This window comes from Pelophylax lessonae (genome assembly GCF_965119305.1).
Source record: "Pelophylax lessonae genome assembly, chromosome: 2".
In the NCBI taxonomy this organism is placed as follows: Eukaryota; Metazoa; Chordata; class Amphibia; order Anura; family Ranidae; genus Pelophylax; species Pelophylax lessonae.
Genome location: NC_138769.1, coordinates 466,691,520 through 466,717,668, shown reverse-complemented (window position 1 = coordinate 466,717,668; position 26,149 = coordinate 466,691,520). Strand labels below are relative to the sequence as shown.

At 45.2% G+C, this 26,149-nt stretch overlaps 1 protein-coding gene across 1 annotated transcript in view; it reads left to right on the top strand.

Moving 5' to 3' along the window:
* Nucleotides 1-26,149, top strand: part of MCF2L (MCF.2 cell line derived transforming sequence like) — a 182,801-nt gene that overhangs the window by 67,819 nt on the left and 88,833 nt on the right. The window contains exons 2-3 of the mRNA XM_082245528.1: nucleotides 868-951; nucleotides 12,592-12,706. Of these exons, the coding sequence (XP_082101654.1) occupies nucleotides 868-951; nucleotides 12,592-12,706 (199 nt within the window). The remainder of the gene's footprint in view (nucleotides 1-867; nucleotides 952-12,591; nucleotides 12,707-26,149) is intronic.

Here is a 26,149-nt window from a genome sequence, read left to right as displayed (position 1 = left end):
ACCAGCACATTGAATAAAGTAGATGTGTGTGTTATGATGACATTTCTGTTACTGATGTTACAGTGTTAAGTGGAAGGGGTTCAATCCGACATTTGTTATGTTATATTATATATATATATATGTATATCTGAAGAACTCTCCCCATCGGAATCCCTATTTGTCTTTTACTGTCTTGGTTGTTCTACTTTATGTAAAATGTGCCAGAGTTTATCTAATGTAAAATGTTCACCATGATTGCAGGTGAAAAAGCACCACATTTAGCCTCTTCCAATAATGGAAAATGTAACAAGTTCGCTTTAATGTTGGCCTTCACCTTGTACTTACCTTTACTCACCTGCTGTTCCATTTGACTGCTAGGATCAAAAAAATAAATAAATAAAACGCCTGGATTGACTATAAATTTGAGTATAGGGGTCATGTGACTCACTTCCCCATATTTCCACATGATGGCGCTTGTACTTTCTAATAAATTCCCTAGGCATTCAGTGCTGTCGCATGGGAGCAGGGAGGGTGTGCTTGTGACTTTTTCCTTTTGTTACTGGAGGCTGTTTTGTGCACCAAAGAAGCATAAGGAAGGTAAATCTAAGCAGCTGATGGGGGCTGCTATTTCAGTGAATCTTACTTTGGCCTGCGTTGGCACACCACAAGGTTCACTTAAGAGAGCTACTAACATTAAAGTACGTAATTATCTACACAGCAATACAATGATAAAAATCCCAAAGCCCTGTAAAAGTAAAATAATTTGTTCTATTCCTTTCAGCAATTGTTTATTTGGTTTGGAGGCCGATTAGGTAAACCAACATTGGTGAACAGCATGAAACCATGTTGTCACTGTGAAATAAATGGCTGTCTTTTTTTGTTTTTCAGATGACATCATGCATCAGGACACCTTCCCAATGTGTGCCGCAGATATTGAGGATCAGCTGAAGAAGCAGTTTGCCTACTTGTCAGGTACATTGTCTAAATACAGGAAAATGGAAATATATGTAAGGGGTTTAGAAAATGGTGTGCAGTTGGTGGCATTAATGTTTATTAATAAAAAAAATATCCTCAAGTGTAGGTTTTCTTTACTAAATATTTTACAGACTCTGCTAAAAAACATTAATTTTTAAACAGGGTAGCCAGAAAAGCACTTAAGTGTAGTTGCCCTTAGCAGCCAAGCAGACTTCAATCTGCATATGTTTAATGCAACCCAGCCATTTGTATATTTTTCTCTCTTGTCTTAGTAAAGCAGAACTTCATGCCCAACTCCAGACAGCTAAACAATGAACCCTATGCATTGGGGCTGTGCTTGGGTTAATGTCTCATTTTGTCTAGATTTAAGCCCCGTACACACGTACCGATGGTCGGCATACAAATGTTCCTCTTTTCTCCCCGGGATGTCGGTGTCTGCTGAAAAGTGCAAAGACAGCACAAGGACAGCACAAGAATTTTGTCCGCCGACTGCAGAAGTGATGTCATGTAATGGTTAACTTTCCCTGTGTTTTCTATTTTCTGAGCATGCCCAGTCTTGCAAATCTGCGGTCTGTCGGCCGAATTCTGTACTGACAGGCGAACAATCGTCCGTTCTGGTGTCGGCATACAAATATTTTCATGTTTGCAAGAAAGACTTTTGTCCGCGGATTGTGCGCAGACATCTGTCGGAGGCACCATACTAACACGCGTACAATCGGCAGATCCTTCGTCCACCGACGTTTGTATGCCGACGATCGGTACGTGTGTACGGGCCTTTAGAGTGAAAACAGTTTTACTTACCTCATCCTTCACTCCCTCGGCAGATAGAGCTATCCCTAATTCCACTGATACAGGTGGTGGATTAGGTATAGGTGTACTCTCCCTCGGCATCATCATGTCCAATGTGGGGCTATGGACCCTAAAAACAAAATCCCCAAATTTATTTGAAACCTGTTTAAAAGGGAAGTATGGGAATTGAAAAAAATCCCAAACATTTGTACTCACTTAGGCCTTTTTAACACAAGTGGACTGTCCGTTCTTTCAGATGGACCTGATTGGACCATCCATAGCTCTCAATGGATCGGTGGATGTTAGCAGATATGTGTCCACTGACACTGGCCAGCATCTGATCTGGGCCACTAAAAACAGGGGATCCCTTCCCCATCCTTCCGGCGGATCGAGTCGGAAAGGATGACAGTCGGATGGAAACTGACAGGTAGTTTGTTTCCATCCGACTGCCCCATAGAGGAGAGCCGGCTGTGTCCATGTCCGCAAAACAGCGGACACGGACCTGTCCTCCTCCTGCTCAGCGGGGATTAGTGGAGAGATCCCCCACTGGGCAGACAGATCTGCTAGACTGAGTCTGTCCCATGTGAAAGGGGCCTTAGGTGGATGCATCATCAGTCCGATACTGCCTCGGACTGCTGATCACTTAGTTCTCGGTCTTCTTCAGTGTGTCAGTCACTGGCTCTCTGCTCTGCCCCACTGAAGTAAGGGGGCTGTGCAGAGGGCAGCTTGCTGAGAGGCTGAGCCAGCTGCTGGTTAGTCATCTGGGTGGATCCCGACATTATCTGGTTCCGGACCGCCCACTGCATATATACTGCAGCAGGGCAGCCTGGCTGCACAAAATCACGTACATGTACGTGATTTTGTGCATGAGGTGATTGGACATAGTGGGAGCCTATCAGTGGGCCCCCGGAACCCGCCAATCGTTCCATGTAAACAAGGCAGACCGCTGTTCTGTCAGGGAGTAAAAGAGAGATCTTGTGTTTCAGATAAGCTGAAACCCAGATCTCTTTTCCTCTAGTGCATCCACCCCCCCCCCACAGTTAGGAAGCACTCCCTAGGAGCACAATTAACCCCTTGATCGCCCCTGGTGATAACCCCTTCCCTGGCAGTGTCATCTATACAGTGACGGTGCATTCTTTTTAGTACCGATCACTGTATTGGTGTCACTAGTCCCCAAAAAGTGTCACTTAGTGTCAGATTTGTCCGCCGCAATTTCGCAGTCCCGCTGATTGCTGCCATTACTAGTAAAAACAATTAAAGAAATCAAAAGTCCATAAATGTATCCCATAGTTTGTAGACACTATAACTTTTGTACAAACCAATCAATATACACTTAGTAGGAATTTTTTTTACCAAAAATATGTAGCAGAATACATATTGGCCTAAATTGGTAAAAAAATGTAATTTTTTTAAAATAAATTTTATTGGGTATGGTTTACAGTAGAAAGTAAAAAATATTGTTTTTGTTTTTTTTTTTTTTCAAAACTGTGGTTCTTTTTTTTGTTTATAGCGCAAAAAATAAAAACCGCAGAGGTGATCAAATACCACCAAAAGAAAGCAATTTTATTTGGATGCAGCGTCGCACGACCTCGCAATTGTCAGTTAAAGCAACTCAGTGCTGTTTTACAAAAAATGGCCTGGTCAGGCAGGGGATTAAAGTTGGGATTGATCCAGAAACTGGATCAGGTGAGTGGTGTCAGTCAACAGTGGACATTAGCCCTCTGTCAACTGAAAACTGGTTACAGGAGTGCAGAACAAAGTGCACTCCAGTGACCCACAGGACAAGCAGGGCTAAAAGAGCTTTCACTCTGCTTCTCCTTTTAAAATGTATATCCACTTTTAAAAAAACATATTGTGAACATGCTCATACTGATCATTTACATAAGTTCATTATTGTTGCATCACTGTGCCATTATTGATCTGATTATCATATTGCTACTGACCTTGCAAGTGTTTTGTGGAGCAGCAGGGCCGAACTGGCCTATCGGGATACCGGGAAATTTCCCGATGGGCCGCCGGCCCTGGGGCCGCTTTAAGACCAGGCCGCCCGCAGCGCCGCTTTAAGCATTGGCGGCCGCTGCATTGCTTGGGGCCGCTCGCCGGCGCCGCTGATAATGGTTGGCCACTGCAGGCCTGCACTGCCCCGCCCCCCGCTGGGCTCTGTCTCTCCTACGTCAGCCGCTGTGAGCGGCGTGACGTCACGAGGCGGCTGCCCCTGCGCGGCGGTGCTGTGTGGTGCATGAGCTGAGGCGAGCTGTGGCTGGCGCGGCTGCTGAGAAGAATGCCTGTCACGGCGCCGACAAGGATGGTCCCTCCTCCTGTGAAACAGACGAGACGTCATGCGCAACATGTGATGTGATCGCAGGTGAGGGGGCTTACTGAGGGTTCTGTCTGTACTCTGTACTGGGAGGGGGCTGCCGCTTACTAAGGGGTCTGTCTGTACTGGGAGGGGGGCTTACTAAGGGGTCTGTAGTGGAGGGGCTTACTAAGGGGTCTGTAGTGGAGGGGCTTACTAAGGGGTCTGTAGTGGGAGGGGGGCTTACTGGGGGGTCTATAGTGGTAGGGGGGCTTACTAAGGGGTCTGTACTGGGAGGGGGGCTTACTAAGGGGTCTGTACTGGGAGGGGGGCTTACGAAGGGGTCTGTACTGGGAGGGGGGCTTACTAAGGGGTCTGTCTGTACTGGAAGGGGGGCTTACTAAGGGGTCTGTCTGTACTGGGAGGGGGGCTTACTAAGGGGTCTGTAGTGGAGGGGCTTACTAAGGGGTCTGTAGTGGAGGGGCTTACTAAGGGGTCTGTAGTGGAGGGGCTTACTAAGGGGTCTGTAGTGGGAGGGTGGCTTACTGGGGGGTCTGTAGTGGTAGGGGGGCTTACTAAGGGGTCTGTACTGGGAGGGGGGCTTACTAAGGGGTCTGTAGTGGAGGGGCTTACTGAGGGGTCTGTAGTGGGAGGGGGGCTTACTGGGGGGTCTGTACTGGTAGGGGGGCTTACTAAGGGGTCTGTACTGGGAGGGGGGCTTACTAAGGGATCTGTACTGGGAGGGGGGCTTACTAAGGGGTCTGTCTGTACTGGGAGGGGGGCTTACTAAGGGGTCTGACTGTACTGGGAGGGGGGCTTACTAAGGGGTCTGACTGTACTGGGAGGGGGGCTTACTAAGGGGTCTGTAGTGGAGGGGCTTACTAAGGGGTCTGTACTGGGAGGGGGGCTTACTAAGGGGTCTGTCTGTACTGGGAGGGGGGTTTACTAAGGGGTCTGTAGTGGGAGGGGGGCTTACTGAGGGGTCTGTACTGTGAGGGAGGCTTACTGAGGGGTCTGTACTGGGAGGGGGGCTTGCTGGGGGTCTGTACTGGGAGGGGGGCTTGCTGGGGGGTCTGTACTGGGAGGGGGGCTTGCTGTGGGGTCTGTACTGGGAGGGGGCTTGCTGGGGGTCTGTACTGGGAGGGGGGCTTGCTGAGGGGTCTGTACTGGGAGGGGGCTTGCTGGGGGGTCTGTACTGGGAGGGGGGCTTGCTGAGGGGTCTGTACTGGGAGGGGGGCTTGCTGAGGGGTCTGTACTGGGAGGGAGGCTTACTAAGGGGTCTGTCTGTACTGGGAGGGGGGCTTACTAAGGGATCTGTACTGGGAGGGGGGCTTACTAAGGGGTCTGTCTGTACTGGGAGGGGGGCTTACTAAGGGGTCTGTCTGTACTGGGAGGGGGGCTTACTAAGGGGTCTGTAGTGGAGGGGCTTACTAAGGGGTCTGTACTGGGAGGGGGGCTTACTAAGGGGTCTGTCTGTACTGGGAGGGGGGTTTACTAAGGGGTCTGTAGTGGGAGGGGGGCTTACTGAGGGGTCTGTACTGTGAGGGGTGCTTACTGAGGGGTCTGTACTGGGAGGGGGGCTTGCTGGGGGTCTGTACTGGGAGGGGGGCTTGCTGGGGGGTCTGTACTGGGAGGGGGGCTTGCTGGGGGGTCTGTACTGGGAGGGGGCTTGCTGGGGGGTCTGTACTGGGAGGGGGGCTTGCTGGGGGGTCTGTACTGGGAGGGGGGCTTGCTGAGGGGTCTGTACTGGGAGGGGGCTTGCTGGGGGTCTGTACTGGGAGGGGGGCTTGCTGAGGGGTCTGTACTGGGAGGGGGGCTTGCTGAGGGGTCTGTACTGGGAGGGAGGCTTACTGAGGGGTCTGTACTGGTAGGGGGCTTACTGGGGGGTCTGTAGTGGGAGGGGGGCTTACTGGGGGGTCTGTACTGGTAGGGGGCTTACTGGGGGGTCTGTAGTGGGAGGGGGGCTTGCTGAGGGGTCTTTACTGGGAGGGGGGCTTGCTGGGGGGTCTTTACTGGGAGGGGGGCTTGCTGGGGGGTCTGTACTGGGAGGGGGGCTTACTGAGGGGTCTGTACTGGGAGGGGGCTTGCTGAGGGGTCTGTACTGGGAGGGGGCTTGCTGGGGGGTCTGTACTGGGAGGGGGGCTTGCTGGGGGGTCTGTACTGGGAGGGGGGCTTGCTGGGTGGTCTGTACTGAGAGGGGGGCTTGCTGATGGGTCTGTATTGTATTTGGGATAGGGGGGGGAAACAGCATTGTATTAGGGGGAGGGGGGGGTCAGCATTTTATAAGGGGGAGGGGCCGGGGGAACAGCATTGTATTAGGGGGAGGGAGGGTCAGCATTGTATTAGGGTAGGGAGGGTCAGCATTGTATTAGGGGTGAGGGAGGGTCAGCATTGTATTAGGGGGAGGGACGTTGCGCTGAAAATGATGTTGCGCTGGTATAATGACGCAATGCTATGGGGCTGGTATGTCATTTTTTCCAGGGCTGGTTTTCATACCCAGTCCGGCCCTGTGGAGCAGTATCTGCTTTATAAGGAAAAAAAAAAAAACCTTGACTGTTTAAAATGTCCCTATAAAAATGCTATATATAGATCACATTAATGTCACAATAAGGTCCTTCTTTCAATAGTCAGGCACTCTTCTGTGGATTCCCTTGTGGATCACTCTTCAGGTCCCCCAGTCAGACCTCCAACAACAGCCCCATGGGAAATTGAATGGGATACCATATCTCTGTTGGCAAGGGCTGGCCAATCTACGGGTGGATTAAGTGAATAAGTTAGAAGACAGACAAACACCACTGCCTTTCTGCTAGCTCATACAAACCTGTATGGATGATTAGTGAGCCTGTAGAAGAAAGCTGCATAGTCAGAAACTTCTGATGCTGCTTTGTGCCAAGAAATTACCATTCTCCGAGAAAGTTTGGCAAATGCGCAGTAACATTAGTCAATGCACTGCCAGACTTGACACAAGCATGTTCCTTTGTCTAATAGTGACCTGCTCCATGTCAAAGTGCTCCTTCATTGGTGACCGATTCCCTTTAAGTATTAAAGTACTTTCTACAGGAATGGAGCTTTTCATTTTGTTAAGCATTTTAGACACTGATGACATTTTCTAGATCAGCTATACAAACATCTAGGATACTGTTAAGGTGTGGTATGATCCATTGCTTTATGAATACGTGGCTGTACACTTAACACTATTGGTGAAGTTTAGCATGCAGGATATTTGTCATTGTGTAACTAAGCCTACACACCTTAACCTTTTGTAATTCTTTCCACCAAGAGATGACAGAGCCATGTGTTTTTGTCAGTCTATTGGATACACAATTAATGCATAGTCTTAAATGCTAAGACATTTGAAAGTGATCCTTAAGGCGTAACTCCACTTTTGTTGAGAAAAAAAACATTCCCCTCTGGGTGATCTATGTACATTACAATGACTGTAACAAACCTTATTGCAGATTCCTATCTTTTTCTATTCTAAAGAAATCCTTGTGTGTGTTTGTATCCATGTGGGAGAGTGAGTCTAATGGGAGTGGTTTCATAATTATCAATCAGCTGCTGCATCTGCAGGGCTCTAATGAGGAAAGCTGCTGGGCCTGCATCCCTTTAGATGTGTTCCTATAGAGAGCATCTCACCAAAAATGACATTTTTGTTGCAGGGGATGCATGAAATCTGACTTTTTAGGGCAGACTTCTGGGAAAATTAGAATAGGTCATATTCCCATCGCACACCTTCCTGGATAATAGGCACATGAGCTGTGGGTGCTGCAACGGTCACCAGCTGGGCACTGGATCTATCACAGATGCATACAGATTCGCCAGCACACCAAGGATCTTGCATAGCAGTCCAGAGAAACTTTTTATTCCAAAAGGATCGCATCAGGATAAGTGCAATCATGATGTGATTCTTTTGGATTAAAACGTTTCTCCGGACTACTGTACAAGATTCTTGGTGTGCTGGCGAATCTGTATGTGTCTGGGAAAATCAGTGAGCCAATCACACAAGCAGAAAATGATGTTTCCGGGGTGTGGTCAGTATACATTCTGTGTACAGAACAACTCTAGGTAGCCATATTGCATTGCATTTTCAGAAAATTACAACAGCTGCAGATTGAAAAGGAAAGGTTATTTTTAATAACATTCAATTACAATATGATTTGTGTCGCAATTGTGTACGTTATATTATGTTTTCTTTCTTTGTTATTTTTTTTCACATGAAAGTGGAGTTACCCTTAAAAAAGGAAAAAGAGTTAGATTTTTTCTTTCATTGTATTTCCCCTATACTGTATGTGGTCCTTGTATTGGGATGTCTGCAAATTCATCCAGAGGCAGAGCAGTGGCAAATATTGGTGCCTTTATAAAAAAAATTATATTTATTCCCAAATAAACTAACCCTAGTCAAGTTTTAAAAAAAAATAAAAATTGTGATTCTCGCTTTGGGCTACAGGGTCCTTCATACTGTGTATAGTTTTGATAGGTTTTGTGTATGTTTTTATTTTAGACCGTCATGCTTAAAAAGTGTGCTGCAAGAAAAAAATAATGTTACCCATAGCAACCAGTGAACTTCCAACTCTCATTTCTGGAATCCAGATGAACTGTCATTTCTCCAGTGAAGGATTTTTTTTTTTTCTATAGCATGCATTTTATACATTGGCTCCAGTGCTACTTGGTAAAATATACAAGATCATCCAGTATGATATAGTACCATGATTAGTAGCTCAAATTGTAGACTTTTCTGTTGCATTCTGATTGCTAAAAGCATCTACATTGGTCGGTGTTCTAGAATATATTGCAGCCAGATAGCTGTCATATTGACAGACTTATCAAGGCGATGCGGATATCTCTGTTTCTGCTATAAAGTGGCCAGAGCGCTTCTTTAATGTAGATGTTGGATAGAAGTATTTATAATTACTTAGGTTTACTCCTTTGCCATGGTGTAATTATTTCAAAGCCTTAATTACTTTCACATGAAAATGTAATGTGAATCCTTGGGGAAAGAAATATGGGGGCTGTCACTTTTTTTTTTTTTTAGTTCAGTCTTCAGTACTTTTATCGCCATCTAGCGAGTCCCTAGCCTAGAAGAAGCAAACAGGATAGGAGTTCATACTTTTAGGACATAACTGGAAATATGCTTGTTCCTGGTCAGCATCTCCCCCAATAGTGAAGCCAGGATCAGGGTGACAGTCCCTGAAACGGTACCTCTGTGCTCAATACAGAAATGGAAGCTCCTACATTTATATATGTGCAAGTTCTATTTAATATTCAGACATAAAACATCAACTGAAACCTTTATTTAGGGATTTTACTTTGAGTCTTTTAGCTCCCTCTAGTGTCTATTAGTAAGAATAGCATGTTTTATTTCTTGAGCCCAAATCATCAGCAATGCAGTTTTGTTATCTTTTCGGTTGTAGAAAGGTGAATGAGCGTCAAGTATTTGCTGCTGTTTATGTCAAATGTAATAAAAGATTCTAGCAGTCTTTGTGCATTTGTAATATACCTGGCTATAATATCCCAGCATCTTTCCACTGCTAGGCTCTCCAGGTCTCAAGCTCTGTCCTTGATTTTGAAGGCAGTTACTAATTTTCGTTAAATGCCACTGACATATCTGTTTCTTTTTTTCTTGGGGAAAGAGGATGCTTCTTAAGGGCAAACTTAAATTAAGACCTACTGCATTGGTTGGGATTAGTGTGGAAACACACGACCCCTTATCTCCTTTGAAGTCTTCAATACCAAAATTTGCCCACAACGGTTTGTATCCCACAACACCGGCATATCAAAGATACCCCTTTTTCAATGATTAGTTTGATTTACGTTATGAAGACTCATTTTAGGAGTGTTATACCCTCTTGTGAATTGGCCTGCCAAAAATAATGCAAGACTTTTTATAGTCAATCCAGAAGAGTGGCGTTGAATTATTTTTGTAACTTTTGAATGTTCCGTATCACTAATCTGGTAGTCCTTGTACTCAGGGCCGCTGATAAAGCAGTACAACCAGTCCTGTTGTACTGGGCCCAGGCCCCATTAGCTAAATAGGGGGGCCTAATGTAGCTTTATTGTTCATTTCTGCCTAAATTATTAAATGGACTTTCCTAAACCACACCCCTGTTCTTACTCACTTGCCAGGGCTTAATTTGCATTTCCCTGAGCGCCATCAGGTCAACAGAGGGGCATAAGCTGATAAAGTCAGTGCCGCTGTTTCACTGCACCCTGGGGGGGGGGGGGGCTGTCAGGACGGCTCTATGGGGACCCATGATTTCGAACAGCGGCCTTGCTTGAACAGACAAGGAGTCACTGCTCAAGGTGGTGTAATTGCCTGATGACTCACACAGGTGCATGCCCCGGCTCGCCTCCGTGAAAACTTGATAAAAGAAAAGGAATTGGCAGCACTCCAGGTTGAGTCAAAATCCAGGTTTATTGACTGGACATCCAAATATGACAATCGTGACAAGGTAGACGCGTTTCACACACTGACTGTTGCTTGTACTACCTGATTATCACTACTGAAACTGGGTCTGTATGTGGCTAGCATGGCCATCCTAAAGAAGCCTAACCTTCCCCAGAATTGTAATAGCAAAACAAATAATAATTCTTTTTTGACAATCCAAAATAACCTTATTTGAAAAATCTGAGGAGCACTTGGAGTGCCTGTCTGCTGGTCATCCCTCTCCACAATTTCCTGCAGTCCCTGTTTGCTTTGCAGCTTCTCCTCTGTGGTTTCCTTTCAATTTCTAAGGACTACATGTCCCATTGTACCTTGCTGCCTGCAAGCAGTGCTTCCTGTGCTTACTCTACCTCCTGAAATGCCTCCTCTCCACACCTCTATAGTTCAGAAGGCAGGCTTCCAAAATGAGTCTTCGTAACGTAACTCAAACTGATCATTGAAAAAGGGGTATCTTTTGTTATGCCTGTGTTGTGGAATCACAGCTGATCACAGCAGTAACCAGGGAGTGCCGGTCCCTACCCTGTGAAAATTCCCTACCCTCGTCACTTCCGGTGCACCTACGTCATTAAACAGCTGAGCCGCTTCCCACTGCGCATGCTCACAGCTGCAGAGGGTAGGAAATTTTCACGGGGTAGTGTTTTTTAACGTTACACCGCATCCGCTGTTGCCGCGCATACATTAAATCCTCTCCGCTCCAACATTGGATCATCTCCGCTCCAACCCCTCCGACTTCCCTGATCTCGGCTCCGTGATTTATATTTTCATAGACCCGCTGCCGCTTTTACATTTTGGAGCCGAGATCAGGGAAGTGTGATGGGTTTGAGGGGAGATGATTTAATGTACACGCGGCAACAGCTGATGCGGTGTAACATTAAAAAACACTACCCCGTGAAAATTCCCTACCCTTCGCAGTTGTGGGAAGTGGCTCAGCTGTTCAATGACGTATGCGCACAGGAAGTGACGAGGGTAAGGAATTTTCACGGGTAGGGTTTTTTCACGGAACACCGGTAATTGGCTTTCCTCAGTTCGTGCTGACAAGGCGCAAGTGGAGGAGAGCCGATCAGTGGCTCTCCTGACGGGAGGTCTGCGCTGATAATCAGTGCATCGATTATCAGCGCAGCCCCCATCAGAGGTGCCCACTCTAGATGCCAATCAGTGCCCATCACAGATGCCAATCAGTGCCCATAAGTAATGCTAGTAAGTACTTTCTCATCAGTGCTGCCTATCAATGCCATCTAGCAGTGCTTCATCAGTGCTGCCTATCAGTGCTTATCATGTCCACCTATCAGTGCCCATTAATGCTGCATATTAGTGCCACCTCATTGGTGTCCATCAGTGCCATCTCATCAGTGCTCATCAATGCCCGTTAGTAAAGGAGAAAACGTACCTGTTTACAAAAAATTTTAACAGAAACAAAAAAAATCTTTTTCAAAAATTTCGGTCTTTCAGTCTTTTTTTAATTTAGATCAAATACCACCAAAAGAATGCTCTTTTAAAATTGATAAAAATTTTATATGGGTACAGTGTAGCATGACCGCACAATTGTCATTCAAAGTGTAACAGCGCTGAAAGCTGAAAATTGGTCTGGACAGGAAGGGGGTGAAAGTGCCCAGTATTGTGGTTAAGGGTGGTTCTGAAGGCTGGAGGTTTTTTTACCTTCATGCATTTTACGCACCTAAGCCCAGTCCCGATCCAGCGATGTATGAAGCTCTGCCAGGTCTCTCCCTCCTCATTGGCTGAGACACAGCAGTGGGGACCATTGGCTTTCGCTGCTGTCATTTACAGCCAGTGAGGAGGGAGCGGGACACGAGGCTGAGCCCCGCTCTGTGTGTCTCTTAGACACAGAGAAGGGTTGGGAGCAGGCATGCTTGAGTGCCCCCAGAGCAAGCAACAAGAAAAGAAAGATTGGGTCTGCTTTGTGCAACACCATTGCACAGAGTAGGTAAGTATAACATGCTTGTTATTTAACACATGCATACAATACAATAAATGCACATGTAATCTTATGGGAAGATTGTTAATAAAATGAATGGTCTGGTGGCAGGGTCTCTTTATCCTATGTAGAAGAAAATGGTGTTTCATTCAAAAATTAAATCTGTTGTTATCCTAGGTGGAAGGGGAGAACATGGGTGTCCTGTCATCACTTTCCCAGAATACCCTGCATTCAGCGAGATCCCGGAGTCGGAATTCCAGAATGTACTGACGTATCTAACAAGTGTTCCCAGGTATGATTGTGTTTAATGCAGCTGATGTGAAAACTAGACAGAGAATAAGAGCACTATGTACCCCAGGAACATCCACATTGTATTCTGTTATACTAGACCTATTATTTATCCTAGAAGCAATGTGATTTCTTTGGGCAGGGCCCTGAAGGCAGAAAACAAGCAAACTGTTGACATTTGATTAAAAGACAGGCTATAGTAAATACAATAGTCCTGCTGTGATCAGAGTCTGGTAACACTACACCCTTCACCTTTCTCTGGGGTGAGTGTAATCTGCCCTAGTCCTGTACACGGATGTGTCATTCTGTTGCTCAGCTAGTTAATAATCACTCTACATGCATTCTTGTATACTGATCTAAGGCAATGACGTTTTGGTGAAATGTACTAGAATTTACCAGGGTTAGAAAACGTTATTTTCTAATTGTATGACCGGCACAGCTCATGTGCAGGAAAACAGAACTCTTCTCCCTAAAGTGCGGTACACACTAGTCAAAAATCTGCCGAAAATTCCCATCCGAGGTAAAATCGTACGATTTTCGGCTAGTGTGTACACCACTTTCAGCAGCCGAATCCGACATTTTCAACTAAAAAAAACGGAGGGACAAACACCAAAATTTTTATCGTCCGTTCCCAGCACAACCAATTTTCGTTTAATGTGTATGCAGTACGTCCGCAAAAAATCGCATACGAAAGACCGCGCATGATCTGAAGTTGCTGACGACCCGGAAGTCTAGGAACAAACGTCCCAAAAAAAAAAATCGGACGAGAAATTTCGTGAACATTTATGCACTGTCCACTAAAAACGGTAATGAACACTGAGCAAGAGAGAGAAAAATCGGAAGATATTTCATCCGATTCTCGTCAAGTGTGTACGAGCCTTAAGGCTCTATGCACGCTACCATTTTTCATTGTTATTATACAGGATTTATATAGCGCCAACAGTGTGTACAATATGAGGGAAGACAATACAGTTACAATACAATTCAATACAGGAGGAACTAGAGGGCACTCCTCATTTGAGTTTACAATAAGCTCAAAAAAGCTAGAAAAACCGCTGGATAAAAAAATGCTGATAATAGCATTTTTGTACCAGCTTCTACTAGTTTTTAGGCCCTTTTCACACTTATGCGACCTAAAAGTCGCGCAATTTTACCACAATTTTGTTGCCGCGATTTTGACTGGACTTGAAACAATGCGTGTATCTACGGACCTCAAAACGCATTAAAATCATCCCAAAGTAACGCAAGGACTACTTTGAAGTCGTACAGATATGAACGGTACTCATTGAAAATCATGGAGTATGACTTGCCATGCGACTTTGCAGTCCCAAATCGCAGGACAAGTCGCACAAGTGTTAAAGGGGCCTTAGCATTTAGGAGTTAAAACATTTTATTAATGTTTTTTCTGCTCCTAGAAGCTCCTAAAAAATGCTAAAAGCCTAAATTAGTGTGCATGGACACATAGGAGAACACTATTTAGCTTCTAGGAGCAGAAAAATGTGCTAATGGCTTCTAGGAGCTTGAAGAAACGCTAGTGTGGCTTCATGCACACTAGCATTTTTTTTTCTAAGCTGGAAAAAATGCTGGATTAAAAATGCTGGTAAAAGCTTTTTGTAGTAGAGTTTCAAAAGGGTTCGCATTTTATTAGCATTTTTGCAGTTCTTTCTAGAAAAAAAAAGAGAGAAAGCAGCAGCGTTTAGGAGCATTTCCGCTAGAAAAATGCTCCAAGAAACTCTACAAAAATAACTTTTATTTTCTGTTCCTAGACGCTGAAGCTCAAAAAATGCTAATAGTCTAAAGTAGTGTGCATGGAAACTATGAGGATGACACTATTTAACTTCTAGGAGGAGAACAAAAAAATCTAAGAACAGCTTCTAGGAGCTTAAATAAAATGCTAGTGTGCATGGAGCCTTAAAAGAGAAGTATTTGGTGTTTTTCCCAATTTATACTTACCGCAGTCCGAGGTCTGAGGCCAGTCCCCGGTGCCTGGACCGACATCTGTGACCTCAGCAGAGAGTGGACTTCAGCCCGCTCTCTGCTGAAAACAGGTTACAGGAGTGCAGAATGAATTGCACTTCTGTAATCCATAGGAGAAGTATAGCCAAAGCTCGTTTTAGCTTCTCTTTTTTTTATTTCACACAAACAATACAGTACATTTATCATTATTTCTTGAGTTTACCCGAAGTGTTTGAAAACAATTAACTTTTCTTATTTACCTGTTAAATATATAATTGAGGGTGTTTTATAGCAGGGCCATCTGATTCCTCCTGTATTGAATTGTATTGTAACTGTACTGTTTGCCCTAACGACGTAAAGAGCTGCACAAACTGTTGGTGCTATATACATCCTGTATAATAATAATATCTGTGCATTAAGTGCAATATAAATACCTGATCTTGTCCCATGTACACTTCTTTTGTTTTCTCCAAAAGTGTAACTGGCCCTCCCAGTTTGTATTTCGGGACCACAGATCATTTAGTGCTTAGGTAGTAAAGATGAGAAGAAGGGGCATGATTCAATTGTTTAGCAAAAGACTACTGGGCAGGGCTGACACCATTCAGTCCAAAAAATGCTGTGTACTAACAACCCAGAGCAGGAATATGGAGCTGGTATTTTTCTTTACATCCAGTGTCTTTAAAACGGAAGTAAACCCATCCATTTAGCAGTTTAAAAAAAACAGTTACATTTCCGGCATGTCCAGAGAATGTAGCACTCCATTTGGTTGTGCTTTTAACCAAACTGTCAAACCGACTGTGACAAAATTGAAGTTTTGCCTGTAAGGGAGAGGGATAGTTGTCAACAATGTCTCTCCAGAGGTGTGAAGGTTTTGTCCCAAGTTGCCATGCTTAGATGTGTACTTCTTGTGACAGATGCTAATGTCATCAGCTCAACCCTCTGTCTTCCAGACACCATTGAATATGTTGATTTACCCCTCTGTTTGATAATGTGTATTGTAGTTAATGAGCTCGAGGACGGCCGTCTTCCAGTTAATTGGCTCAGGTTAATTGAGTCATTGTCATCTGTTAAGAATACTGTTTGTGGTCATTATTCCTTAGAAATGTTAATGAACTCCCATTGCTTCTGTTCAGAGGGCTAAATAATTATTTTAGTTCTTGTATACAATTTAATCTGCATGGGATGGTGTGGTCATTCAACCCCTGACCTGTATGTAGTAATTTGATATGGAGGGGGATGTGCTCATTTGTGTATAAATTGAGTGTGTGTCTGTTCAATAAACAGTTAGCTTTACCCCTTCATGAAGTCTGGACTCATGTTTGGGGGATTGGGGAGCTATTTTCACTTCTTGATGGTATTTTCACTGGTATTTTGGGAGAAGCTGCACGGATCTCTCTCATAGAGATTATAGGATCTGTTACACCGACCAATGGCTGGTGTCATAACTGATCACATGTGCAGCATCATGGCAGCAGTTGTACATTACATAGAGGCCAAAATGGCAGCTTCCTTGGCTGATAACTATAGGAGGGTTTGCTTCCACTTTAAGAGGATAAAACCTAAAAAAATATATTCTTGTGTTGCAGGGATGTACTGTTCTGATATACACTTTAAAGTGATTCTAAACCCTTACAAATACCCAGTAAAGTGACTGGCCTCAGGTGATACACAGAGATTAAACAAATCCTCCTGCATAAGTTGTACCTGTTTATCTGCAGCACTCTCTCTTCGATATTCATTCAAATTGCAGAATTTAAAAAGAATCTCTCAACTCTGAAAAGCAGGGGGCGGAGAGCTGAAGATACAGTAGAGATCAGTGAGAGCTGATTGGAGGGAAGAGGCACACCCCCTTCAGACAGCAAACAGGAACTGAGCTGAGGCTGTCATTCTTCTGGAGGTCCCTCCCCTGTCACCACTTTCCTGCTGGTGTCAGGAAAACTTGTTAGCAGTGACTCGTGCTTATAGCAGTGGAAAGAGGCAACTGACAGAAATTACACTTAGTGCTCTGGATTGAGACAAGTACACACTATAGAGGGATATGCTTTGTTCAAATTTAATATCTGAGATTTATAACCACTTTAAGGTACAACATTTAATTACCAAATATTTTTGTGCAAAGTGTAACTTAACTCAAGGACAAAAAGTAATATGTTACAGCTTACCAAACCTTTGTAAGCTGGATTAGTTTACTTTTTTAGGGTTTTTTTCCAGTAACTCATGAATAATATACATAGAGGTTTCTTTTTTCATATCTTTCATGTTGGAACATTGACACCATCTCTGCCATTGAATCAGCAAAGATTCTGTCATTTAAAAGCCCTACGCCTACACATAAACATTAAACAGTACTTGCATTTAAAAACACGTGATGGTGCCTAATATTATTATATATTATTATTCAAACATCTTAAGATGGCAAAATAGTAGTCATGCAAAACACTGTTTGTTTTTTGTTTTTTTTAAAGAAATGGCCTTTTTCTTAGGAATGAGGATTGAGGATTCGACTTTCTATTTGGTCAAAAAATTATAGCTCCATTTTTTTTTTTTTCTGTTGGTCAATACAAAGAATGATAAGTAAAATGTTAGCACTATATGCTATGTGCTCCCATTCACACAGCATACCTGAAAGCATCATGGCTAACTGAAAGCATTTCCCAATAAGCTCATTGTGAGTCTGTCCCAATAGAAAGACTAAGGACTGGGTGAGCCTCATTTCATTTATATACAATGGACACCCCCAGCTTCTAATTCTAATCTTCAACCCTTTGTTAGGACAGACCGTGTACAAATACAATTTACAAGTGATAATGAGATCTGCCAGCACAGCACAGACAGGGTTAAGGCAAACACTGCTCTCCAGCCCTATACTAAACAAAAAAACTAAGTAGGATTTTCTTTGCTTAAGTTTCCAGAAAAGAGTTAAGCTATGTGAATGGGTATGTGACAATAAAGTAGGTGTTGTACAAGTCAGGCTGCAAAGTGGAACACATTAAATTGTATATTTCTCTAACGCTCATTGACAGACGTAGTCCTCGGTGATACACCACCTTCGGGTTATGTTGCCTCCACAGGAGCAGGACTAGACAGGAAATTAAAAAGCTCTGGCCACACCCTAGGGGCAGTCCCAGAGGGTATATCCTCTCTCTCTCTCTGCCTCAGCAAATCAGTTATTTTCTGTCTAGTTAGGAGTAAGGACCTAGATACCTTGCTGGGATCTTAGGTCCTGGCAAGAATTTTTTCTTAAAGGATTTTTTAGACAGCTTTTTTTCTCCAGTGTTCCTGTGAGATCTTCAAGCAAGAAAGCTGAACTGGGCGACGGGCTGGATGTTGAGATCCGGTGGTCACCCCAGTTCAGCCTACGAGCGCGTGCAGGCCATAGCTCCGCGCTGGGTCGGCCGCGACAAAGTCCCATTAAAGGACTGTCCACGCGAGTTAAACGTCTCGCTGAAACGCCAAAGACCATGAGTCACGGCGTCCGTATCGGTCGACAGCCCTCCCGCCCCGGTGGAGAGGGGTACTGTCAGGAGTTGGTGCCCGCCTGGTTCCGGTATGGTGAGTAGTATGTTCCCCCTTTTCCCCTGACGGGTCTTGTGGTGAACGCGGGCCCCTCTCTGTATGGTAAGATAGAGTCCCTCTCTATCCTATAACATGACACAGATCCTCCTACTTTGAGTGTGATTTTATGTGCAAAAAGCCAGGAGGCTTGGTTTGGGAGCTAACAATCTAATTGTATACATGTTAAAAAGATGTAATCTGTGGCATTCTGGGAATCTTACGGTGTTAAGAATAAGCTACCTACCAGTTCAGAAGCCACGGACATGTAGACTGCCTTCCTAATCAGATCTCCAGCTATTAGCAGGCCTCCCGAATGGCCATGCGGTCCGCCAGGGCCGGTACCGCCAACCACGCCAGATCCCCATGCAGAGAGAGTGTTGTGTGCCCTGCAGCACACCGCTATTCAGTACAGGCCGCCGCCATTTTTTTTGCTGGATCGCACGAGCCGCCATTTTGGCGTAGCCTCGTGTCTCCAGCATGGGGGCGGCCATGTTTGAGGTGATCCAAACACCTCGTGGAGCTTGGGGGAGGCGCCGGAAGGCGTGCAGAGGGGCGGAGCCGCCTCCTTTCTTCCTGGGCAGCCAGCCAAAAGACTTCCTGTTTGTCAAGACAGCGCTGTAACCTGTTGCAGTTAAACTCTGAGCATCAAGTGGTGAGCCTGGGGGTCTATCTCTCTCTCTCTCTCTCGATCGATAGGGATCCCTAGCAGGTAACACTAAGGGGCTTTTGTGGCGCTGGGGGTCTGAAAAAAAAAAAAAAAAAAAAAAAAGTTTTTTATTTTTGAATTATATTATCCAGGAAGTGACTGGAATTATCATGGACCCTGCCACACATATTCCCCCACCTGTTTCCCTCGAGGGGGCCACGGGACCCGCCGGTGCACAGAGTATAGAGTCATTTACAGCAATTTTGGAGTCTATGGTGGCTCGGGTGGAGGCGGCCTGTCAGGGACGGGGGTCAAGGAAGCGACCCCCGCCTACCCCTATACTATCTGACACCTCTGACTCTGATTCAGAGATGGTCACTGCAGTTGCAGGTTCCTCTGCAAGGGCTGTTATCCCAGGTAAAGCCCCCTCAGACAGTGAGGAGGACGCTTCTTCTCCTGCTATAATTCAGGAAGAAGCATTGGTGGACGCACTAGTTGTGGCAGTGCAGGAAACCTTAAAACTTGAGGCTTTACCGGCAGAGGCAACTGAAACAGAGATTCCTTTTGGTACTAATAAGCCCATCAAAACGGTGAAGGTTTTTCTTGTACCTAAATGTTTCGGTAATCAGATTAAAGGAGAATGGGAGCATTCTAAACGTACCTTTACTATTTCCAAGCGTATTGCTAGACGCTATCCGTTTGAGGAATCCATCATTAAGAAATGGACGGTACCACCAGTGGTGGATCCACCTATTTCCAGGCTGAATAAAGCCACGGTTATTCCAGTGGAGGACACTTCGTCCTTTAAGGATCCGGTGGATCGAAAGATGGAAGCAGAGTCCCGCACCATCTTCTCTCTGATAGGGTCAGCATTTAGACCAGTAATTGTTATTGGTCTAGTTTCCCAGACACTTACAGAATGGGCAAAAATGGTACGCCAAGATCTTAGGGGAAAAGATATTCCCCAGGAGACATCTGATTTGATGGAACAGATTATACAAGGGCTACAGTTTATCTGTGACGCAGCCTTGGACACTACTCCCTTATTAGGGCATGCATCTAAGTCAGCGGTGATCCTCAGACGTGTGCTGTGGTTAAAATGCTGGTCAGCTGACCTAGGTTCCAAAAAGACCTTGACAAATCTCCCTTTTCAGGGGAATCGTCTATTTGGGGCCAACCTAGATGAAATCATTAAGGATGCCACTGGGGGCAAGAGCACTTTTTTGCCACAGGCTGCTAAAGCTAAGGGACCTCGCAACAAGCGAGGACCTTTCTTTACCGCCCATAAAGGGCGCCCAGCTGGTACTAGCGGGAAAGGCAAGACTCCTCCAGGAGGGTTCAAGAAGGGCTGGTCGGACAAGCAAAGGACCAACCCAGCCAAACCCGAAGCAAAGGAGTACACAGCCTGAAGGTGCGCCCCCACCCGGTTTCAGGGTGGGGGGACGTTTTCACCGGTATTCAGGACATTAGATCGAGCATCAACCACTACTACCGGTGCGATTCTTCCCTTCCAACATTTAAGTACTACAGGAAGCGGTAGTTACCGTTCCATGAATAGATCTTTTCCTTTACCTTTTCTTAAGATTAGTCCCGATACCTCACAGGAATCGGATCTGGTTGACCAGATAGGCCAAGTAGCCTCTAGTCGGGTGACTTCGGTCCCTGAGGTTCAACCAGAAAAGATCACCTTTCCTGATAACTATCAGGTATCTGATAAATGTGTGGGAACAGAAAACGACCAGACTTTCTCGGATGGTCGGGGCCAGATACCTCTAGGGACGCCTGGTTCAGATTCTATCAGCGCCAGTGGTCCTAGAAATTCTAGGCTGGCCGACTTGGACATGTTAGTCGTAGACGTTCCGTGGGAACTTCGTCTCAGGGAGTGTCTGTGGTCTCAAGGACCAATTTACCATCATGCTTTACAGTCGCTGGGTTTAATGGCCTGGCCATTGAGACCCAAGTACTGAAGGACAGAGGTTTGTCTACTTCAGTCATTCCTACCCTTATTAAAGCAAGGAAAGCGACTTCCAGCAAAGTCTATTATCACACATGGAAGACTTATATTGCGTGGTGCGAATCTTTAGGATTTCCTCCACGTACCTATTCGGTGACTCGAATATTGGCCTTTTTGCAACAAGGGGTTGAGCAGAAGCTAGCCTTGAGCACCATCAAGGGTCAAGTTTCAGCATTAGCAATCTTCTTTCAGAAGCCTTTAGCTACCAAATCCTTGGTGCGGAATTTCATCCAGGGGGTGCGGCACCTGGCTCCTCCAGTCCGCGCGCCCTTACCGCCCTGGGATCTTAATTTGGTTTTGTCGGTTCTACAGAAACCTCCCTTTGAAAACATCAGGGAGATTCCCTTGCTTACTTTATCCCAGAAGGTGGCCTTCTTGGTGGCTATTACTTCTGCTCGCAGGGTGTCAGAACTGGCTGCATTATCATGCCAGTCCCCTTACCTAGTGATTCATAGGGATAAGGTAGTACTTCATCCTAAGCCATCTTTTCTTCCTAAGGTGGTTTCAGATTTTCATCTGAATGAAGATATTGTACTACCTTCCTTGTGTCCTCAGCCCAAGCATCATCGGGAACATGCGTTGCATTCCTTAGATGTGGTTCGGGCAATCAGGGTATACCTGAAAGCTACAGAATCTTTCCGTAAGACGGATTCACTTTTTGTGATCACGGATGGCCCCAGAAAGGGTTTGCCTGCATCTGCCGCGACCATTGCCAAATGGATTAGACAAACGGTGGTACAGGCTTATTCTATTAAGGGTCAGAGTCCTCCGTTCCCTGTTAGGGCGCACTCCACTCGAGCGCTCAGTACTTCCTGGGCCTTTCGCCATCAGGCGTCAGTGGTCCAGGTATGTAAGGCGGCCACCTGGTCGTCGGTACATACCTTTACAAAATTCTATAAAATTGATGTGACGGCATCGGCGGATGCCTCATTTGGCCGCAAGGTTTTGCAGGCCGCAAATTGAGGAGACCGGTGGTCTACCTCGAGGGTTTTTTTCTGTTTGGAAATAAAAAAAAAATAATTTTCTCTTTTTTGTTGAGTCTCATCATTAAGGATGAGCATTGTAAACTTCTAGTTGGCACCGGTTGGGCCTTCTAGATTGGGATTTGATTTCATTTTCCCACCCCTCAGTTGTGATACTGCTCTGGGACGTCCCGAAGGTGGTGTATCACTGAGGACTACGTCTGTCAATGAGCGCTAGAGAAAAATGGATTTTTGTAAAATCTTACCGTAAAATCCTTTTCTCTTAGCTCATTGACAGACGTAGTCCCCGCCCCTCTGTTTTTTGAGTTGGGTTAAAATCTCTAAAGACTGCTTTTTCACATAACTGATTTGCTGAGGCAGAGAGAGAGAGGATATACCCTCTGGGACTGCCCCTAGGGTGTGGCCAGAGCTTTTTAATTTCCTGTCTAGTCCTGCTCCTGTGGAGGCAACATAACCCGAAGGTGGTGTATCACCGAGGACTACGTCTGTCAATGAGCTAAGAGAAAAGGATTTTACGGTAAGATTTTACAAAAATCCATTTTTAGCTGTTTAACTTCAGCTCAGTTACTGTATGTGTACAATTTGTGTACTTACCACTTGTATCTAGCTGCTTTCCCAGAGTTCGGCCTTAGCCCGGTATAGTCGCCCATCCCCCCTGAATGTTGAGTGCCAGTGCCTACATAATTTCTGTACAGTACCAGTGTTGGCTAAATCTGCTTTATGTAATTGTCAAGGCAGATTTGTATAGTGCCACACCCTTGTACAATGCCATATTTATATTCCAACCTATTCTATATCCAAGTGGACAATAGACATGTGCAATTTGCTTCGGTCTGAATATAAATTCAGACGAATTTTTGGTTATTCAGAGATTCGGATGTATCCGAATTTCTGAAATGAAATCATAATGAATTTTGTTGAAATTCATCTAATTTTGCTTCGTATTTTTATTTTCTAACGTATTCCAAATTTTCAGGAACAATTCCTATTCTGTGTGAAGAATAGCTGATTGTTAAGCAGCAGGCCTGGAAGCCGGCCACAGCGTCCTTAACAACCGATGACTCATCAGCTGTCAGCGACCTTCCCCACTGACTGCTGAAATGTAAACAAAAAAATGCCGGCAATTAAAAATGCAGAAAAAAGAAACAGCATGAGCCCCCCCCCCCCCCCCCCAATTCCATACCAAGCCTTTTGGGTCTGGTATGGATTTTAAAAGAAAACCCACGCCAAAATGAAAAAAAAAAAATGGTGTGGCCCCCCCTCCCAAATCCTTCCCAGGCCCTTATGGGAGCATGCAGTCCGGCAGGCCAGGAAGGGGGGGACGAGCGAGCAGGGGGGTCGAGGGGTGCTTTTTGATGGGGACAATGGCCTCTTCCCCACAACCTTGGGGGGTGGTTCTGGGGGTCTGCGGGTGGGGGGGGTGGGATCTGGGGGCCCCTCTGTTAAAAGGGGGCTTCCAGATTCCGATAAGCCCTCCGCCCACAGACCCCTACAACCACGTCCAGGGTTGTGGGGAAGAGGCCCTTGCCCCCATCAGCAAGCAACCCCCCCCCCAATGTTGAGGGCATGTGGCCTGGTATGGTTCAGAAGGTAGGGCACTCACTCCCCCCCCACTCCTCTTTCCTGGCCTGCCAAGCTGCATGCTCAGATAAAGGTCTGGTATAGATTTTGGGGGGGGGGGGGCACGCCATTTTTTTGTTTCTGAATTTTTCATTGCTGGCATTCTTTTGTTTACATTTTCAGCTGTGGGGATATGGGGAAGCTCGCTGACAACTGTTAAGTCATCGGTCGTTAAGGAGGTGACGGCCAGCTTTCCGGCCCGCTCCTTGACAACCAGCTAAAAATAAACTAAACCAAACTAGACAAATTCTTAAATGAATTAACAAAAGTAACATAATGAATCTATCCGAAACGAAACAAAACCACATTTTCCATTCTGCATATGTCTAGAGGACAACCATTGGCTGCTAAATATTGGCAGAGCAAGTCTAAAATAAGCCAACTTTGCAGATACTCTGCTCATAGGCTGTTTTCTACAATGATTTCCAGCTTCTAGACCACGGATCTCCAAATTACGGCTCTCCAGCTATTTCGGAACTACACATTCCATGAGGCATTGTAAAATTCTGACATTCACAGACATGATAATGGGAATTATAGTTCCTGAACAACTGGAGGGCCAAAGTTTGGAGACCCCTGGTCTAGAGGGATCCCACAGTGGCATCCACAGCTGTCAGAAAAAAAATAGATCAGCGGCTCCAGCTAGTAGACTGCAACTGCTCAAGAAAAAAACATTTCCAACATGTCCCTTCAACCGAAGTCAATGAATCAATCGACTTCTGTTGAGCAGGACAGCCACACACTGCTCAAAATTCAGCATGTCCCAGCTGAACTGGATGAATTTAAATCAATATATGGCCAGCTTTGAAAAAGAACTTAGCCAGAGACCACATTCCAGCCCAGCAGCTAACGTATTCAGAAGGAGGTCAGCAATGACATCTTCCATCTTTGTCTCTTGACAAGTTTACTTTACTGGAACTGTAAAATTAGTAGCTTGAAACTTTCCCTCTTCTCCTCCTTACAACCTTGAGATGCCCAGTTACCTATCAGACATCTCTGTCCTGTGCAGGGTACCCTCAGTATATTTCATTATTTAGTAGCCAGAAAGTCCTGTAGTAGTGAGCATGTCCTGCTTGTTGCCATAGAGCAGTGGTCTCCAAGCTGCGGCCCAGGAGCTACATGCAACCCTTCGCTTGCTTTTATCTGACCCCTGGGGCATTATAGGCATAGGAGCCCCTATACATGCTGGGAGGGGTATTTATATTTAGTGAACACATAGGAAGGGTGTCTTGTCCTGGAGGGAAGGGTCCAGCTGAGGAAGAGGGGGTGCTGTGTCTTCCTTAGCACCTGCAACCATGTGGTCTCCCTTGGAGATCTGTCTGAGATCACTGTAGGGTGCTGCTGGAGAAATGAAAGGAGGCTTCCATTCCGAGGCCTTGTGAGTATAGATTTTAAAGATCTTGGGGCCTGGTTCTTTGGCTACCCCCCCCTCCCCCCCTGCTGTGCTATGAGGCAAGTCAGCTGCAAGGTTCATCAGAAAGGGGATACTGGCTAGTGTTCCGGAGAGGAACCGTCCATTATTCCTACAAAGGACTTGCTCAAGTGTGTACAGTGTATCATGTAGCTATTCCACGGTTCAGTTAAAGAAGCTGTCCTCTTTATAGCTAGTTGAAGTATCCCACTACATCCCATCCCTATCTAAGTTCTACCATAAAACAACAAAACCAAACAAAAATCCCTAGAATGGTTATTGAAGTAACAAGCGGAAGAAAGTGTGCACCCGGCTGTGGAAAAATGCTGTGCGCCTGGCTGAGGAGGTTGAAAACTGGAAAGATCCGGGATACACATTTGCGGCTCCAACAGGGGTAGTGCTTCAATTATATACAGGTGGTCCCCGGGTTAAAAACAGGTTAGGGTCCGTAGGTTTGTTCTTAAGTTGAATTTCTTTGTAGGTCGGATCAGTTACATTTTTTAAGTGTAGCTCCAGCCAAAAAAAATATTTATACGTTTTTTGGATAGCATAGAGAAGAGTTATCACCTCTGTAATATTTGTGGGCTGTCTGTGCCCCTGTTTAGAATATTTAACCTCACTTTCTGTCCCTATGACAATTGGATTTTGAAAATGTGGGGTTGTGGTGGAAACAAGGATTGGTGATAAGGCTTCAGTGAAGACCTTTTTTCCATGAGGACTCTTACAGGAGTGATTTCCCCTTCCTAGGGGTAGATTTCCTCTCCCTTCCAGTTGTCTCCTTCTGTAAGTAGGAGTTTTTTGTAAATCAGATGTTTTTAACCCGGGGACCACCTGTACTGTAGATAAGTCATAAAGTACATGAAATACTATAACAATATATAGACAAGTCATAATGTACAGGAATTACTATAGCAATATATAGATAAGTCATAAAGTAGAAGAACTACTACAGCAATATACAGTATAAATAAGTCACAAACTACATGAACTACTATAACAATATAGATAAGGCATTGTGCAGAAACCTTTAGCTTATTGTTCAGACACCTTCCTCGGATTCCTTTTTTTCTGAAGCATTTTGATCAGAGTTGGTGTATACATATTCATAGTAAGTTACCTGACCCTGTTCCGGAAAAGCCCACAACCCTGTGCACCAATTAAATGTGGCTTTTCTACCACCCAACTGTTATAAAAGAGGGTATTGTGGTTGCAATAAAATATTGTTGAATTTAGTTGTTAGATGTAGTGATCCAAAGGCACAT